The sequence below is a fragment of the Castanea sativa genome, chromosome 7, assembly GCF_040712315.1.
Source record: "Castanea sativa cultivar Marrone di Chiusa Pesio chromosome 7, ASM4071231v1".
Classification (NCBI taxonomy): Eukaryota; Viridiplantae; Streptophyta; class Magnoliopsida; order Fagales; family Fagaceae; genus Castanea; species Castanea sativa.
Window position 1 is genome coordinate 29,108,067 of NC_134019.1, and position 18,191 is coordinate 29,126,257.

Consider the following 18,191-nt stretch of genomic DNA (forward strand, 5'->3'; position numbering starts at 1 on the left):
CTTTTATGTCTAAATCTTTACTGACTTCATACAATCCTCCTTTCTTAATTGCAGGGGCAGATCTCTCTCTACGATTGGCAAAATCTCATTGTTGTGAGTTTTCTGACAAATTCTCAAAAAACTTGTATGCCTCATCATCCATAAGACTCAAAAATCCACCACCATTCATAGACTCAATCATGTTACAATTTTTTTGAGTCAAACCATTATAAAAATATTGTACTAGTCTCCATATTTCAAAACCAAGGAAAGGACACTTTAAGATCAAGTTCTTAAATCTCTCTCAACTCTCATCAAATTTGTCTTGTTCATCCTGATAAAAATCTACAATTTCTCTCCTCAAAGCATTGGTCTTGGCCATAGGGAAAAATTTAGAGAGGAATTTTGTGACCCACAGTTCCCATAAAGTGATAGATCCAGGTGACAGAGAATTAAGCCATGCTTTTGCCTTATCCTTCAAGGAAAAGGGGAATAAACGCAAGCAAATAGAGCCATCAGTGAAATTCTGGAAGTTCCAAGTAGCACAAAACTCAAAAAACTCCTTTACATGCATATAAGGATCTTCTCTATCCAATCCATGAAAAGTAGGAAGAATGTGGATTATCTGTGGCTTTAACTCAAAATGTGCAGTAGTGGTTGTAGGCAATACTATGCAAGATGGAAGATTGGTGGTAATAAGAGAGAACAACTCTCTAAGAGTTTTTGAATCATCTCCTATTTCTCTCATTGTGGTTGGATAATCAAAACTAACAAGATGATTTTCTTTATCACGTATCTAAGTTCTCATACACCAAGCACAAAGAATTTTTTTTTTCTATTTAAAAATAAATAAATTTTAACTACAACTAGTAAAAGGAAAAATTCAATTAAGACCTATTTTATTTTCCTAACCAAGTCCCTAGCAACGGCGCAAAAAATACTAACTGATGCGCAGGCTAGAATCCTAATCCGAATTGGACTTAAATTCGGTGCAAATTTCCTTTGATTTCTTGCTCCAATTGGACTTAAATTTAATTGGGTTGGCCTTCTTTAACTTCATCATGGCCCTTGTAAAAGTAAAGTCCAGTAGCTTTCTTCTTTACAAAAATCCACTTATTTAATTTCATTCTCATACAATATACAAATTCACGCAATAATTTAGCACAAAATTGATTATTTAGCACTATTTCAAAACCAAATATGAAATGCATGAATTAACTCAAATAAGTATGATAATACTTTTTAATAATGATATAAATATACAAAATTAAACTATTATCAATGCACATCAAATACCCCCAAACCTACATTTTGCTAGTCCTCGAGCAAAATAGATAAAGAGAAAAACAAACCAAATAATTAAAATGAAATTCTAATTAATCCATTTTCGCTAAAAATTTCGATTGCATTTAGCATATGCAACAAGCCTTTAAACCCCTAGCTTACACTAGTGGGCGAGTTGTAATCTCGTGAAGGTTTGCAAGGAATATACCCACAAAATTTTGATAATGAATACTAAAAAATAAATAAAACAAAGAAAATCAATTTTTTTTTTCAATTGCCTTTTACAAAGAGGATTAGTTCAAGTTCAAAAACACTACAAATGCTAAAGAAACTTCTCATGCCATCAAAACTCAATGTGAGTGAAAAGTGGTAGCCAACCCAAACATACTCTTAGTTTTAGAATAAACCAACTCGAAACTCTATTTGAAAGTATGCTTCAACTCAAATGTTTCTGGTGTTATCACTCAACAAATGAAATCATTTTGAAATGGGGTGTAACACTCTCAACAATATATGTGAGCGGAATAATGTAAGCAAAATCAAACACGTCACATATATATCACATGAAAAACGATTAACCAAAAAAGAACAAGTAGTCTCATGAAAGGATGCCAAAAAGAATTTATACCGCACTTTTTATTCAGGCATATCAATATCTGAACTACACAATATTCAAGATCAAATAAGGACTTTATTAGCATGTAATGTAGGGTAAAAGCAACGAAATAAAAATGGGTGAAGGTAAATAATAAGAAGTGTTTTCAAGATTTTTCAAAATGTCAACTCTTTTCGGAATTTCTATTCAACATGTTTTCAACTCTTCTTCTTCAAAGTGGTACTCATTCCTTACATTTCACTTCTCAAAATTTGATGAAAATTCTTTTTCTTCTTTTTGACACTTTTCCTTCTTTCTTTTTTTTTTGAATTTTTTTCTTCTTTGAATTCTTTTTTTCTTTCTTCTTTGAATTCTCTCACAAACCACCACATTGAAACAAACTAATCAAATTCCATCTTGAGACACTATGGATAAGGGCTTTAAGAAAGAAAGGCTAATTAAAAGGCTCAACGGGATGACTAGTGATAATTTATCAAAAAAGAAAAAGAAAAAGAAAAATACATATATGGCTCAAAGTAGATAAAAATGGCCTAATCTCATCTTTCAAAGACTAGTATAGTTCATTCAACATCAATGACTTCAAAAGATATAAGTGTGGCATAAAATTTTAAAAGAAAAAATTCTTGGCCAAAAGAAAGAACAATGAGACTACAACAAGGAAAATATGTTACACACTTTCAAATAAACTTTAAGATTAGAAAAAGAAAGAACCCTCCAAAAATAATGATTGGTTCAAAACTCACAAGGGTTACAGTCTCCACATTGTTATCTTCAAGATTTTCTAATCACTTTTATCCTTCAACAACAAGTTGTGTCTGAGTGGCTACGTGCATGTGCAATGAATTGAGAATGATAGCAATGAAATTCTTTAAGCAAGAGTAGTATAACGAACTCAAAACATAAACCTCAAGCTAAGCAAAAGATTTTTTTTTTTTTTGGGACTAAATAAAACACAACAAAAAGATAGAAACCTATGTACATCCCCCCAAACCTAAACCAAACATTGCCCTCAATGTTAAAAATGATACTCTAAAATATATGTCTTAAATGAAAAGATGGCAAAATATTAATATGTAACATGAGAACCAAGTAGAAACAAGTAAGGCAAGGAGAAGAAAGAGACGTACCTTGATCAAGCTGATTGTTATAAATTTTAATTTATGTCAAATATCAGCTACAACAAAACAGTATAAAACTAAACAAGAAAAAAAAAAAAAAACACAAATCTTAATCTAAAAGCAGAAAATAAACAAGAAATTTTTTTTTTTTTTTTTTTTGCAAAAAGATTTAATACAACTAGAGATCAATCCTAATAAACAAGACCATCCATACCTCAACAACACCATGGAGATAAATAATGCATACTATGAGTGGACTATTCCAATGAAATTGTAACTAACTTGGGTGAAAACATGTTATGAGGATTTAGCAGTCTCTTCCAAGTGAATACTTTGCATAACCATAGAACGATTAATACCCTTAATATCAGTAATTGTTCAACATATAGCTTCCTTATGCGCTTGAAGTATACTTATCAATTGGTGTTCCCAAAAGTTATCCAGCTTTGGTGGTTCTACAATAGATAGGAGTGGGGATGAAGAAAGTGGGAAAGGGACCACTTTTGGTTGCCAGCTATTAGTACTTAAGAGAGAAACAAAATCCAACAATGCATTGACCTCCTCAATTCATTTTTCAATATCCAAATTGCAACCAAAAAGAGTTAAACAAGCTTTTAGGGGATCCTCACAACTTGATTGTATGAAAGTATCATGGACTAAGCTCTTAATCATGTTAACCTCACATATATCCTCTGATAGGCCAAAAACGTATTGACCCCTTGTGATGAATTAAGTTGATTAATTAGCCAAGTTATTAATTAATCAAATTAACATGCAAAGCGTGGTAGCAAAAACAAATCACCAATTAAACTAAGTATGCAGCGGAAAATAAATAACACGATGATTTGTTTAAGAATGGAAAAAACCTACACGGCAACAGCCCCACCGGATGATTTTAAGATCACCACTTTTGAGAATTCACTGATAAGTGGTTACAAGTAAAGGAATCTCAGTACCTTATATCAACCTATAGTTGAACCCTTACCCCAATACCCAATTGGACTTGTTTTGTAGTGACAATTTCTCTTTTCAATGCACGGCTCCCAAGTACGTGACTAACCAATTGTGTGGATCCTAGTACGCGACTTCAATCACCAACTAGAGAAGATTGTTGGCTGCAAAGTTCTTCAATTCATCCACAAGATGAAGATCAAGAAGATTCTTGATTACAAAATCTTATAGTGCAAAGGCACAGCAACTTCTTCACAAGAGAGATGAACTAGGGCAAGAACTTTTTCTCAAGTCACAATTTGCATGAACAAGGATTTCTCAATACTTGTGCAACTTGTGTACATTTGACGGCCCTTAAAATAATCCTTTTATATGTCTAGGATTAGGAGAAAAGAAGGCTCAAAGACATATCCACGGATTGGAATCAAAACAGAACTTAGAATCTGTTTTTTTTTAACCTTGACAGATAGAGGTATTGAGATGCTGTCGAGCAACTGTCGAGCCATGGGGCTGGAACAACTCTTTAAACCTCAACACATGCTAGTTGTCGAGCTTTAATGAATGTGCACTTTTCAGCTTGTTTCTTGGACAAACTTGATGACTTCAACGCTTGATCTTGAAACACAGTTTCTTGAAGCATAAAACTCATCCTAAATCTACCTAATTACAAGTAAAGTGCGTTTTGTCAAAGGATTAGTCAATTACATAAATGAATGACATATGTTCTTAACAAGTGAAACACATATGTCCTATCATCCTCATTTTCTGGTACTTGCTTACTTATGTCAAAGATATTAAGCTCAATAGTCATATTTCCAAAAGAAATCTTCATCACACCACTCCAACAATTGATCAAAGCATTGGATGTGGCTAAGAAAGGGCAACCCAAAATGACATGGATTTGTGTACTAGCATTTAGAGTAGGCTCAGTGTCGAACACAACAAAATCAACAGGAAAATAGAATGCATCCACCTTAATCAACACATCCTCAACAATACCTCTAGGAATTTTCATAGATTTGTCAGCTAACTAGAGTATCATGGTTGTGGATTTCAGCTCCCCTAAACCTAGCTGTAAATAAACTGAATATGGCAGTAGGTCCACACTTGCCCCTAAATCTAGCAAAGCTCGCTCAATGAGATGATCCCCAATTTGGATATTGAAAAATCAATTGAGGAGGTCAATGAATTGTTGGATTTTGTTTCTCTCTTAAGAACTGATAGCTGCCAACCATAAGTGGTCCATCTCCCACTTTCTTCATCCCCATTCCTATCTATTGTAGAACCACCAAAGTTGGATAACTTTTGGAAACTCCAATTAATAAGTATACTTCAAGAGCATAAGGAAGTTATAGTTTGGACAATTGCTAATATTAAGGGTATTAGCCCTTCTATGGTTATGAAAAGAATTCACATGAAAAAGACAGCTAAATCCTCTCAACGTGTTTTTTACCGAAGTAAATTACAATCTCATTGGACTAGTCCAGTCATAGAATGCATTATTTATCTCCACGATGTTGTTGAGGTTTGGATGTCCTATTTATCAAGATTGATCTCCAGTTGTGTTAAATCTTTTGGCAAAAAAAAAATCATTTTCTAGTTTATTTTCTGCTTTTAGATTAATATTTGTGTTTATTTTCTTGTTTAGTTTTATACTCTTTTGTTCTAGCTAATATTTGACAAAAATTAAAATTTATAACAATCAGCTTAATCAAGGTGTGTCTCTTCCTTCTCCTCACCTTTCTTGTTTCTACTTGGTTCTCATGTTGCATATTGTTCAGGAGCCTTTTTTCTGTTGCTCGGCCACATGTTGTCCACTGGAGGGGTGACCTTGCTAGGCCCGGGTTGTGTTTGGGAAGTTGCATCCAAAACTCAATATTGGGCCACATGGTCCAATGACTACCGGCATACTTTTGAGCCTACAAAGCCATTAAAGTCAAAGTCTAAGAATCATGATAATGGTTTAATAAATATATAATATGCGTTTGATATAATAACTTTGATTAGTAGTTGTAATAGTAGTTGAAATAAAGTAATATGTATTTAATGGTAAAGTAATCATGTACTCAATGATGTAAATTTAAGGATATGGAAGCAGAGTTACTTATCTTTGTATGATTTGTAACTCCAATTGTATAGCATTAGTGACCTGGTAGGATTCCAACAGAATGACTCCAGCGGTGGAGAGGCAGTTTGCCATGATAACTTCAAGATTGAAGAGGAAAAATGGGTGCAACTAGAGGGAGAGAGAGAATGTCCAGCTATGTGTAGAGGCTGGTTAAGCTTGCTCCTCTTATCATGCACTTAAATGAGTTTCCCTCTTGACAATGCTCTTTTAGATATTGTGGAGCTATGAATAGTATTGCCTTCCATAGGAAGGGCTTTTGTAAGATAAGTTTGTACCTTCCATGAGAAGGGTCTTTGTAAGAAGTATTTGTGCCTCCTAGGAAAAGGGTTTTGATATGAGATCTTAGTGCCTTCTAGGAGAATGACTTTAGTAATAGAAGTTTATGCCTTCCAAGAGAAGAGTTTTTATAAAAGAGGTTGGGAAGAGTATAGAGATGTGTATATGGGCAACAAAACGTTAGAATTTCAGGGTGAGAGAGTATGAGAGTAGAGTTTGGGAGAGTAGAGTTTGGAAGAATTGTGGTGTGTCATATGTAATGATGTAGTAAGCGTGTATAGGATTGTGTAAGAGAAATGGAGAAAGAGATGTTTAAAGATATAGATAGCAAGATGAGTGTATTTTCCAGAATATGGAGAGTAAGAGAACGAGTATAAGAGATCAATGGTGTTGTAGTGTGTTTAGCAATGCTACTAGGATTTTCTACTGGAGGATGGATGAAGGCTTATGAAGGGTAGTTATGAGCTAATGGCTGAAGAGTTTAATTCCTAATTTGGAAACTAAAAACTTAGAAGTTTAGAACTTCATTAAGAAATTACGATAATTAGAGTGAGAGAGAATAGAGAAGTTTATGAGAGAGTTGTTCTTCTCTATTGGTATCTTGAGGTGTTGATGAAAGAATCTATTTATAGCTGAGTTTAAGGAGGTATTTTAGCAAATAATCTCAGCCAAAATCTGTCTCAATTAGCAATAAATTTTCAGAAAATCTATCCTAGGATTTGACCAAAAATGATATGTTTAGTTTTAAGGTGTTCTTGCTATTTTGGGTAATAGCTGCTGGAGAAAAAAGCAGCAGAAAAGGAAAGTATTTGAACAAGAAAAAGATAATTTCTTTAGTTGGTTTTAGTTTTTAGCCAAATGAGGAACATTTGTAATTTCAAGGTTGCTAGGTCAGCTATTCCAACTTTTCTAAAAAAGTTGTCCTAGTTATCAGGAAAAACTGTCACAGCTGTCATGATGTCACCTGGGTGATATCAGACTGCTGGAGAGAATATTCAGCATTTATTTAATAGGTTTGGCTGAAAATGATAAGATCTCTTTTAAGGATGTTTTTCTATTTTGAGTATAGCAACTGGCTGCTGGGATTTTAGCATTAAATGACTGGTAATATCACTTTCAACCAGGCGTCAAGTGCTGAACACACTGCTGGTGTTTAGCTGGAAAGGTTTCCTTTTTTTGGGTGCTAATATTTTGGTCCAAGATTCTATTACAACACATTTTTAGTAAGTAATAGAATGATTGATTGATTGATAGTTAATAAAGCTTTAGAGATCTAATCAAGGTCTCATTGTGTTGTGACTTAATCTTCGTGAGCAAGAAGAGCATTTAATGCTTTGCTCTAGCAGCTAGCAAAGGAATATTTGGTTTGATTATGGCAGATAGCAGCTGGATATTAAAGATATCATGAATATTCTATATATTTGGAGATTAAAGATAGCCAATCAGATTAAGCCATGTGTTTGAGTTGGATTTTAGCTGAAAGTAATAATATAGTTTATGTAGAATAATATAATTAAGTTTTTAAATTTGTATAGAAATAGCTGGGGGATTGAATGAATAGTTATTTGTTCAGTATTTAGATGGCTGGAGATATTGAGTATTTGTCACATTATTAAGTTTTAGGAAAAGAGTAATAGGGAGTTTTACCATGTTAAGCGCTATGTGATAAGAAATGCTTACCATATGTCATTTGCTACATACGGACTCGTCAGAGTTCAGGGAATTGGAGAAGACACGCCAAACAACATGTTTCTTTTATCAACTTTAAACCTCTAGAACTTTACTAAACAAACCTCTTGGCCCTCCAAACCACAACTTCCAAAGTTCTCCCAAGAGACTCATGAGCTTGGATCATAAGCCGAAGATGGGTTGACATACCTCAGGTTTTGTTGTCATTTTGTGTAAATATAGGCTTTTGTTGGAAAAGCTGCTTTCCATGAGTGTAAGATAGGTAATACGGGCCTAAGCTTTGATTCATTGCTTGAGCCTGATCCATATGTTGATGTTGATGACATCATGGGGTTATGACCCCAATTGATGAAGAGGAAATGTAGACCATGAATTCGCCTCTTGAAGTAAGGGTCTTGAAGGTCATGTGAGCCCAATTCATGTAGTTGAATGAGATATAAACTTATTTTGGGCTTTAAAGAAATTTATCCAAAAAATCAATAATATGTTGATGTGGCATGGGTTGCCAATGAACTAGTGCCATGTGGGGCCAAAAAAGGGTCCTCAACGCATATTAATATTTTTCTCTTTTCATTCAAGAGACATTGTTAAGGAAAAATTTTTCACACCACATAGCTCCATTTCATTGGCAACCCGTACCACATCAACATTATCATGGATTTTGGGAAAACATCTTTTAAAGCCCAAAAGAGCCCATATTTACAGAAAATGCGTCAAAGCTCATGGTTCAAGCTCATAGCACATTATCATTTTTGACTCATGATCCAAGCTCATGAGTCTCATCGGGAGAATTTTGGGAGTCATGATTTAGAAGGCCAAGAAGTATATTTAGTAAAGCTCCAATGGTTCAAAGTTGATAAAAGAAAACATGTTGCTTGGCATGTCTTCCCCAATTCCCTGTACTCTGACGGGTTAGTGTGCATTAGATAACATTTGGTAAGCCTCTCATATCACATAACACTTAAAATGATAAAACTCTTCATATTCTTTACATAAAAATTAATGTCCACCATATAATATAAGTTTTAATATATAATTATATCATTTCCTATTAATTATATTGTTAATTTCATTTAAATCAAGTCTAAGAACATGGCTAAATATATATTAATATCTCATGTCTAGCATTAAATACTCTCCTTACTTTCCAAGATTTAGTTAAAATACAATAAGACCATAATTACATCTCTAAAACTTCATCAAATATCAACCAACTAGTCTATTACTTACTAAAATTATATATGGACTAAACATATAATTTTCTAAAGAATGAAACTTAGCCAAAAATACCAACAGAAGCTCCAGCAGAAGTTGTAACAACTCCAACATAAGCTGCAACAGCTTTTGCAAAAACTGCAACAGCCCCAACAGATGCTGCAATAGCTCTAGTAGGTTGACACATGTCCTAAAATAACATCACTTGCCCATTAATACCCAATCCTAGCAACTTGCTATCATACCCAAAGAAGTAAGGATCCCATAAAAGAAATCATACCATTTTAAGCTAAGATCCTTAGTCTCCAGCTGTAATATCAGAAATAGAAGGATCTCATAAAAATTATCTTACCATTTTTAGTCAAACCATGAATTTATTGCAAAATATTTTCCTCTAGCAAAAGATGTCATTCAGATGACATCATCCAGCTGTAACAACTATGACTGACAGCTATAATAGCAGCTCCAATAGCATTAAAGTCTCAAATTTTCTTCTTAGGCTAAAAAACTAAAACCCACTAATGAAACCACTTACTTTTTCAAAAAAAAATTCCTTATTTGCTAAATTTTCCTTTAACTAAATCTAATCTAGTTACATACTTGGTTCTATATAAAGAGGACCAAGCTACACACATAAAAGGGGGACACCATCCATCCCTCTCTCACCCCTTATTTTGAAACTTCATTCATTTTTTAGCCACGTACACATTTTCATACTTCTTCATCTCTCTTATAAAATCTCTTTTCATAGATAACAACACAACACACAAATTACAACACACTATTATCCATTACCCATCTTTCCCACACTCCAACATTCTGAAATATCATCATTTTGCTGCTCATAAACACATTCTCCATCTCTTTCTCCATTCTCTTGCAATACTTCACTTCTTAGAAAGCAACATAACCAATGTCATAATACAAAAAAACAACTGCAGTAGCAGCTTTTACTACATTTAACCTTCATATTATCTATCTCATACTTTCATATATTTTACAAATACATTCCTCACAAACTACCCATACATACTTCCCACATATATGTTTCTAATCTATCTTACAAACACCATATCTCACAAAACATATATATTTCTTATTATCTCCATACATCTTAAACGATACCCAACACTCTTCAAAGAACATATTATAAAAGTCTTTCTCATGAAAGACATATGAACATCAAAACTAAGGCTTTTCTCTTAAAAGGCACTAAGACTTCATATTAAAGTCATTCTCATTGAAGACATACATTTCTAATACTTAAAGCTATTCTTATGAAAGACACAAACTTATAAAATTAAAAACTCTTCTTATGGAAGGCAATATCACTCTTACTTGACTGAAAACTAAAAGAGTATTACATGGAGAAAATCATTCAAGTTCATGATAAAAAGAATAAACTTAACCAACCTATGCACACGGCTAGACATATTCTCTCTCTCTCCAATTGCACCCATTTTTCCCCTTCAATCATGAAGTCACAACGAAATGATTCATAATATCATATTGTACCGTTGGACCCATTTTCTCATGTTGCTGACATGTATAAGTCCATTGATGTTATACGACTAGAGCTACAAATTAGGAAGGGTTGGAGCCACAAATCATATAAGGAATAAAGTAATGCTATACCGCTGTAGTCAGAAACATAAGAGATAAATCAATGTTTTCTCCATCTTTGAAATTATATTATTAAGTATGTGTTAAACCATTATTATTGTACCGCTGGATGCAAGTTACTTTAATATTATCTCACTATTTAATAAACATGATCTCACTAATACTTCATTAATGAACATATATATTAATCAATTGATATACCACCTATTGACATGTATTATTTAGACATTTACCACCTATTGACATATATTATTTTAACATATACCACCGATTGACATACATTATTTGAATATAAAACATTGTTGGACATACCTTATTTGGACATAGACCATTGCTGGATATACCTTATTATATTGGACATGAATTATATCACAGTTAGAGATGGACTATTGGACTCATCTCATTACTGGACATATAACACTTAATTAATTACATTCTAATGAACATCACTTAACATACATAATAATAACGTTCTACCCACCATTTAATCAAAACTATTATGCTAAGCATATTATTTATATATTTCAACCATTATCATGATTCGAAGACTTTAGGCTTTATCTATTTTGTAGGCTTAAAAATACACCGGAAGTTATTGGTCTATACAGCCTAATGTTGAGTTCCGGGTTGAACTCCCCAAAACAAATCCAGGCTTAGCAAATTCATACCCCCAGTGAAAGGCTCGTGGCTACGCACAAAAAACAACCCCCGACATTCTACAAACACCATATCTCACAAAACATATATATTTCTTACTATCTCCATACATCTTAAAAGATATTCAACACTTTTCAAAGAACATATTACAAAAGCCTTTCTCATGAAAGACATATGAACATCAATTCTAAGGCTTTTCTCTTAAAAAGGCACAAAGACTTCATATTAAAATCATTCTTATTGAAGACATACATTTCTAATACTTAAAGTTATTCTTATGAAAGGCATAAACTTATAAAATTAAAAGCCCTTCTTATGGAAGGCAATATCACTCATACTTGACTGAAATCTAAAAGAACATTACATGAGAAAAATCATTTAAGTGCATGATAAAGGGGATAAACTTAACCAACCTATGCACAGGGCTAGACATATTCTCTCTCCCTCTAATTGTACCCATTTTTCCCCTTCAATCATGAAGTCACCATGAAAGGATTCATAATATCATATTGTACGGTTGGACCCATTTTCTCATGCTGCTGAAATTTTTAAGTCCACTGATGTTATATGGCTAGAGCTATAAACTAGAAGGGTTGAAGCCACAAATCATATAAGGAATAAAGTGATACTATACCACTGGAGTCAGAAACATAAGAGATAAATCAATGTTTTCTCCATCTTTGAAATTATATTATTAAGTATGTGTTAACCCATTATTATTGTACCGCTGGATGCAAGTTACTTTAATATTATCTCACTATTTAATAAACATGATCTCACTAATACTTCATTAATGAACATATATATTAATCAATTGATATACCACCTATTGACATGTATTATTTAGACATTTACCACCTATTGACATATATTATTTTAACATATACCACCGATTGACATACATTATGTGAACATAAAACATTGTTGGACATACCTTATTTGGACATAGACCATTGCTGGACATACCTTATTATATTGGACATGAATTATATCACAGTTACAGATGGACTATTAGACTCATCCCATTACTGGACATGTGACACTTAATTAATTACATTCTAATGAACATCACTTAACACACATAATAATAACGTTCTATACACCATTTAATCAAAGCTATTATGCTAAGCATATTATTTATATATTTTAACTATTATCATGATTCTAAGACTTTGGGTTTTATCTATTTTATAGGCTTAAAAATACATCATAAGTCATTGGTCTATGCGGCCCAATGTCGAGTTCTGGGTTGAACTCCCCAAAACAAATCTAAGCTTAGCAAATTTACACCCCTAGCGAAAGGCACGTGGCTACGCGCAAAAAACAGCCCCCAACAGACATATATTTGAGAGTAGGGGTGTTCGCGGTGCGGTGTGGTGCGGTTTTGGGCCATTTTTAGCACCGCACTTTGCGGTGCAGTTTAGCTAAAATCATAACTGTACTGCACCTAATTTTTGCAATCACACGTGTGGTGCAGTGCGATTTAAAGTTTAGCCAAAACCATAACCGCATCGCACCTCATTTTTGCGGTCACATATGCGGTACGGTGTATAAGATGCAATTTAAATGATTTGAAGTTGGTATATTTTTCAAATTTTGGGATTTTTCTACCCATCCCAAAAATAATTTTTCCCTTTACTTTTGTCCAAATTTTAAACTATCGAGCTAGTTTTTCTTTATTTTGGGCTGGCTTTCGTAATCAACACTTGCTAGAGTTATCCAGCTTTTTTTTTTTTTTGACAAGTATGGTTATTAAACTATTAATAATATATTTAATGTTAAATATATTAATATATAGAAAGGGTGCGGTGTGGTGTGGTTTGTGCGGTTTTCTTATTATAAAACCGCAAACCACACCGCACCATGCAGTGTGGTGCACTATTACTTGCGGTGCGGTGTGGTTATGCCATTTTGCAGGCGATTTTGGTGCGGTTTATGTGATTTATGTGGTTTGGTGAACACCCCTATTTGAGAGTATCATTTTTAACATTGAAGACAATGTTTGGTTTAGGTTTGGGGGGATGTACATAGATTTCTATCTTTCTGTTGTGTATTGTTTAGTCCCAAAAAAAAAAATCTTTTGCCTAGCTTGAGGTTTACACTTTGAGTTCATTATACTACTCTTGCTTAAAATATTTCATTGCTTTCATGCTCAATTCATAGCACATACACATAGCCACTTAGACACAACTTATTGTTAAAGGATAAAAGAGATTAGAAAATCTTGAAGGTAATAATGTGGAGACTATAACCCTTTTGAGTTTTGAGCCAATCATTATTTTTGGAGGGTTATTATTATTATTATTTTAATCTTAAAGTTCATTTGGAAGTGCATAACATATTTCCCTTGTTGAAGTCTCATTGTTCTTTCTTTGGGCCAAGAAATTTTTTTTTTAATTTTATGCCACACTTGAATCTTTTGAAGTCATTGATATTGAATGAACTATACTAGTCTTTGAGAGATGAGATTAGGCCATTTTTGTCAACTTTGAGCCATATATGTGTTTTTTTTTTCTTCTTGATACATTATCGCTAGTCACCCCATTGAGCCTTTTAATTAGCCTTTCTTTCTTAAAGCCCTATCCATAGTGTTTCAAGATGAAATTTGATCAATTTGTTTCAATGTGGTGGTTTATGCGAGAATTCAAAGAAGAAAGAAAAAAAGAATTCTAAAAAAAAAAAAAGTGTCAAAAAGAAGAAATTAAAAAGGATTCTCATCAAATTTTGAGAAGTGAAATGTAAGAAAGGAGTACTACTTTGAAGAAGAAGAGTTGAAAAAATGTTGAATGGAAATTCCAAACAAAGTTGACATTCCGACAAATCTTGAAAACACTTCTTATTATTTACCTTCACCCATTTTTATTTCATTCCCTTTGCTTTTACCCTACATTACGTCCTAATAAAGTCCTTATTTAATCTTGAAGATTGCGCAATTCAAATATTGATATGATCGAATAAAAAGTGTGGTATAAATTCTTTTTGGCATCCTTTTGTGAGACTACTTGTTCTTTCTTGATTAAGCATTTTTCATGTGATTTATATGTGAGGGGTTTGATTTTGCTTACATTATTCTGCTTACATATATTGTTGAGAGTGTTACACCCCATTTCAGAATTATTTCATTTATTGAGTGATAACACCAGAAAGATTTGAGTTGAAACATACTTTCAAATAGAAATTCGAGTCAGGTTTATTCTAAAACTAAGAGTATGTTTGAGTGGCTACTACTTTTCACTCACATTGAGTTTTGATGACCTAAAAAATTTCTTTATCATTTGTAGTGTTTTTGAACTTGAATTAATCCTCTTTGCAAAAGGCAATTGAAAATAATTTTTTTTCTTTGTTTTGTTATTTTTTAGTATTCATTCTCAAAATTTTTTGGGTATATTCCTTGCAAACCCTCACGAGACTACAACTCGTCCACTAGTGTAAGTTAGGGGTTTAAAAGTTTGTTGCATATGCCAAATTCAATCCAACTTTCCAGCAAAAGTGGATTAGTTAGGATTTCTTTCTTTTTTTTCACTTGAATTATTTGGTTTGTTTTGCTCTTTATCTGTTTTTCTCGAGGACTTGCAAAATGTAGGTTTGAAGGTATTTGATGTGCATTAATAGTAGCTTAATTTTGCATATTTATATCATTATCAGAAAGAATTTTCATACTTATATTGAGTTAATTCATGATTTTATATTTGATTTTGGAATAATGCTGAATAATCAATTTTATGCTTAAATGAATTTTATTGCGTGAATTTGTCTTTTGTAGAAAAATAGAATTAAATAGGTGAATTTGTGCAAAGAAGAAAGCTAGTAGACTTTACTTTTACAAGGGTCATGATGAAGTTAAAGAAGAAAAACCCAATTAAATTTAAATCCAATTGGAACAAGGAATCAAAAGAAATTTGCACCAAACCCAAGTCCAATTCGGGTTAGGATTCCAGCTTGCGCATCAGTTAGTATTTTTAACATAACTTTCAGTTCGGATGTCCAATCATAATGATTCAAGTTGGGCTGGAAAGTTAACTTAAAAGTCTAAAACTTTTTAGTTTACCAAAAATCCAAATTCTAACGTTAAATGGGCCGTAAGCATCGGTTAAGTGAACTTAATTGACCCATTTAACGTCAGAATTTGGACTTTTGGTAAACTACAAAGTTGTAGCCCTTTAAGTGAACTATATAAGAAACAATTTTTGTGTAACATGAATACTATTTAAAGAAGTCATTCCTACCTCAGAAATATCCAAGTTTTTAAAAAATTGGATATCTGATATGCAAAATGTTATGTAGAACTAAAATCATGTTTTTGAGACACGATTTTTGTGTAACATTTTCAAATAAGACATTCCTACCTTAGAGATATCCAAATTAACCTTAGATTTCTGAAGGTTTGGATGTCTATTATGCATAATTGAAATCGTATTTTTAATGCATATTTTATGTATAACATGAAATAGGCCATATTCCTTCACGTTAGAGATATTCAACCCTTTAAAGATTTGGATGTATAATATTCAAACTAATATATATAATTCTAAGACGTAATTTATTTATAACATTAATTTGTAATCTAAAATCATGCTTTTAACGAGTTCTATGCAATATGAATACAAATACTCCAACTTATTTTAGCAAATTTGATAGGGAACCCAACAATAAGCTATGTAGTCCTTCCAAGTGATGTCCAATATTATAAAACTACTAGTCGCAAACTTACGCGATATGTGAGAATAGATAATTATATTTAAATTATGGTATAATATATAATTTGTTCTATAACTTTTGTGAAAAATAATTTGTTCTCCCAAAAACTTAAACAATTTCTAAAATTATTTTTTATTTATCTATCTCAAAAAATATATCATCATTTTATTATTTGGATTTATTTGATTGATATTAATCATTTTTTAGGCAGCCTATATTTTGATAAATTATGTTATCATGCGTTATATTTTCCTAATTTGTTTTGGCCGTACAACTAAACTGTTTGAATTTTAAATATATTATTTAAAATTTTCATTCTCTTAAAAAGATATTATTATATTTATAATTTTTCTTATCATATGAGTATTTCCGAACTATTGATTGGATATTATTTACTAATTTAGATACATGAGATTAGAACGGTATATTTCTTAAACATTCCTAAGAGACTATACCATATTATAAATTTAATATTTAAATTAATATGTAAGAAAAAGTAGACTTTATGTCTAAAATTGAATACTTCACCTATCAAAATGAAAGAAAATAATCTATATAAAAAATAATGAGAACATGATTTTTTTTCCGACTACATACACTTTTATTTATTAAGCTTCAATTGCCTTTAACTGGATCTTCATATCACAGTTTTGTTACTACACTCCTATTGAGCCTTCTCATTCGTCACACTCAGTAGCCACATCATTATTCTTTTTAATATTTATTTTTTACTTTTAATTTTTTGATAATATTTAATATATAAATATATTAACTTTACAAATTCATCTTAGGCAGTTTTAACTTTACATATTTATTTACTTTAATTTTGATGTTATAACTAAATAATAAATCAATGAAAAATAAAAATAAAAACATTGTCTATACATGTTCATCTTGAGTGGTTTAATTTTAATAGTTGATAGACACATTCAAATACGTTGCCAACATTGTATTTTGATATAAATTCAAAATCTCACTTCCAAAATAACTAAGTATTATGTCAAAAAAAAATCAAACAAAATTTAAAAGAGGGAAAGAGAAGACTTGTGACAGAAAAATTAAAAAATCAAACGCACTACCAAATCATATTAACCTAAAATAGTATTATATAAAAAAAAATACAATGTTTTATCAACATAAAGTGAAGTTACAATAAATAATAAATTGTATATAATATATATATATATAGAGAGAGAGAGAGAGTAATCACTTTTTCAGGAGAGAAATAGAAAATATAAAAAATAAAATAAGAAAAAGAAGCATTAAAGTTAATAAATAAATAAATTCAAGAAGAACATCTTCAATTCAATCTTATTATCTTCCTTTCACTATGATCTCATTTTATTCTTAGAACCTTTGTAAGCATCAATTTGCTTTATAGATGACATCTTTTGGGCAATTCATTTTAGATCTAGACTAGATCTCAATTATCTTTTTTTATTCAAGGAAAAAAAAAACCCTCATTTATTGCTTGGTTTGTTAGTACTCAACTAACTTCATGTTCTCGTGTGGTACCTCTATATATGTATTTAATCCTATAACACCATAAACCCTAGTTATTTGCTTAGGAGAGGACAAGAAGATACTCAAGTTATCTATCTTAGGGTTAGTTTGTGAACAGTTTATTTAATTGAAACTGAAATTTTTTTACTAAAAGTACTGTAAATAAAGCTAAAAGTTAATTGAAATAATATAGTGGAACCCATGAATAGTACCAAAAAGTGCAATGAGATTCATGAATAGTACCAAAAATAAGCTAAATAGAAAAAGAAGTAATCCTAATCAATCATGTTATCAACAAGTATGTTGGTGTCCATTCAGTATTCCTCCATAACGATTACAATGTCATGAGTCATGACACCTATCAAAAATAAAAAATGATTACAATGTCATGACAAATCCTATCCTAAAGTGTGAAGGGCCAAGAAAGTAAATAAAGTTATGGTTCTTTGGTTGG

At 31.8% G+C, this 18,191-nt stretch overlaps 1 protein-coding gene across 1 annotated transcript; it reads right to left on the reverse strand.

Moving 5' to 3' along the window:
• Nucleotides 1-283: 283 nt before the first annotated feature.
• LOC142644280 (uncharacterized) lies at nt 284-727 on the reverse strand. The gene has a single exon (XM_075818926.1). The coding sequence runs from the start codon at nt 725-727 to the stop codon at nt 284-286; it is 444 nt and encodes a 147-aa protein (XP_075675041.1).
• Nucleotides 728-18,191: the final 17,464 nt, after the last annotated feature.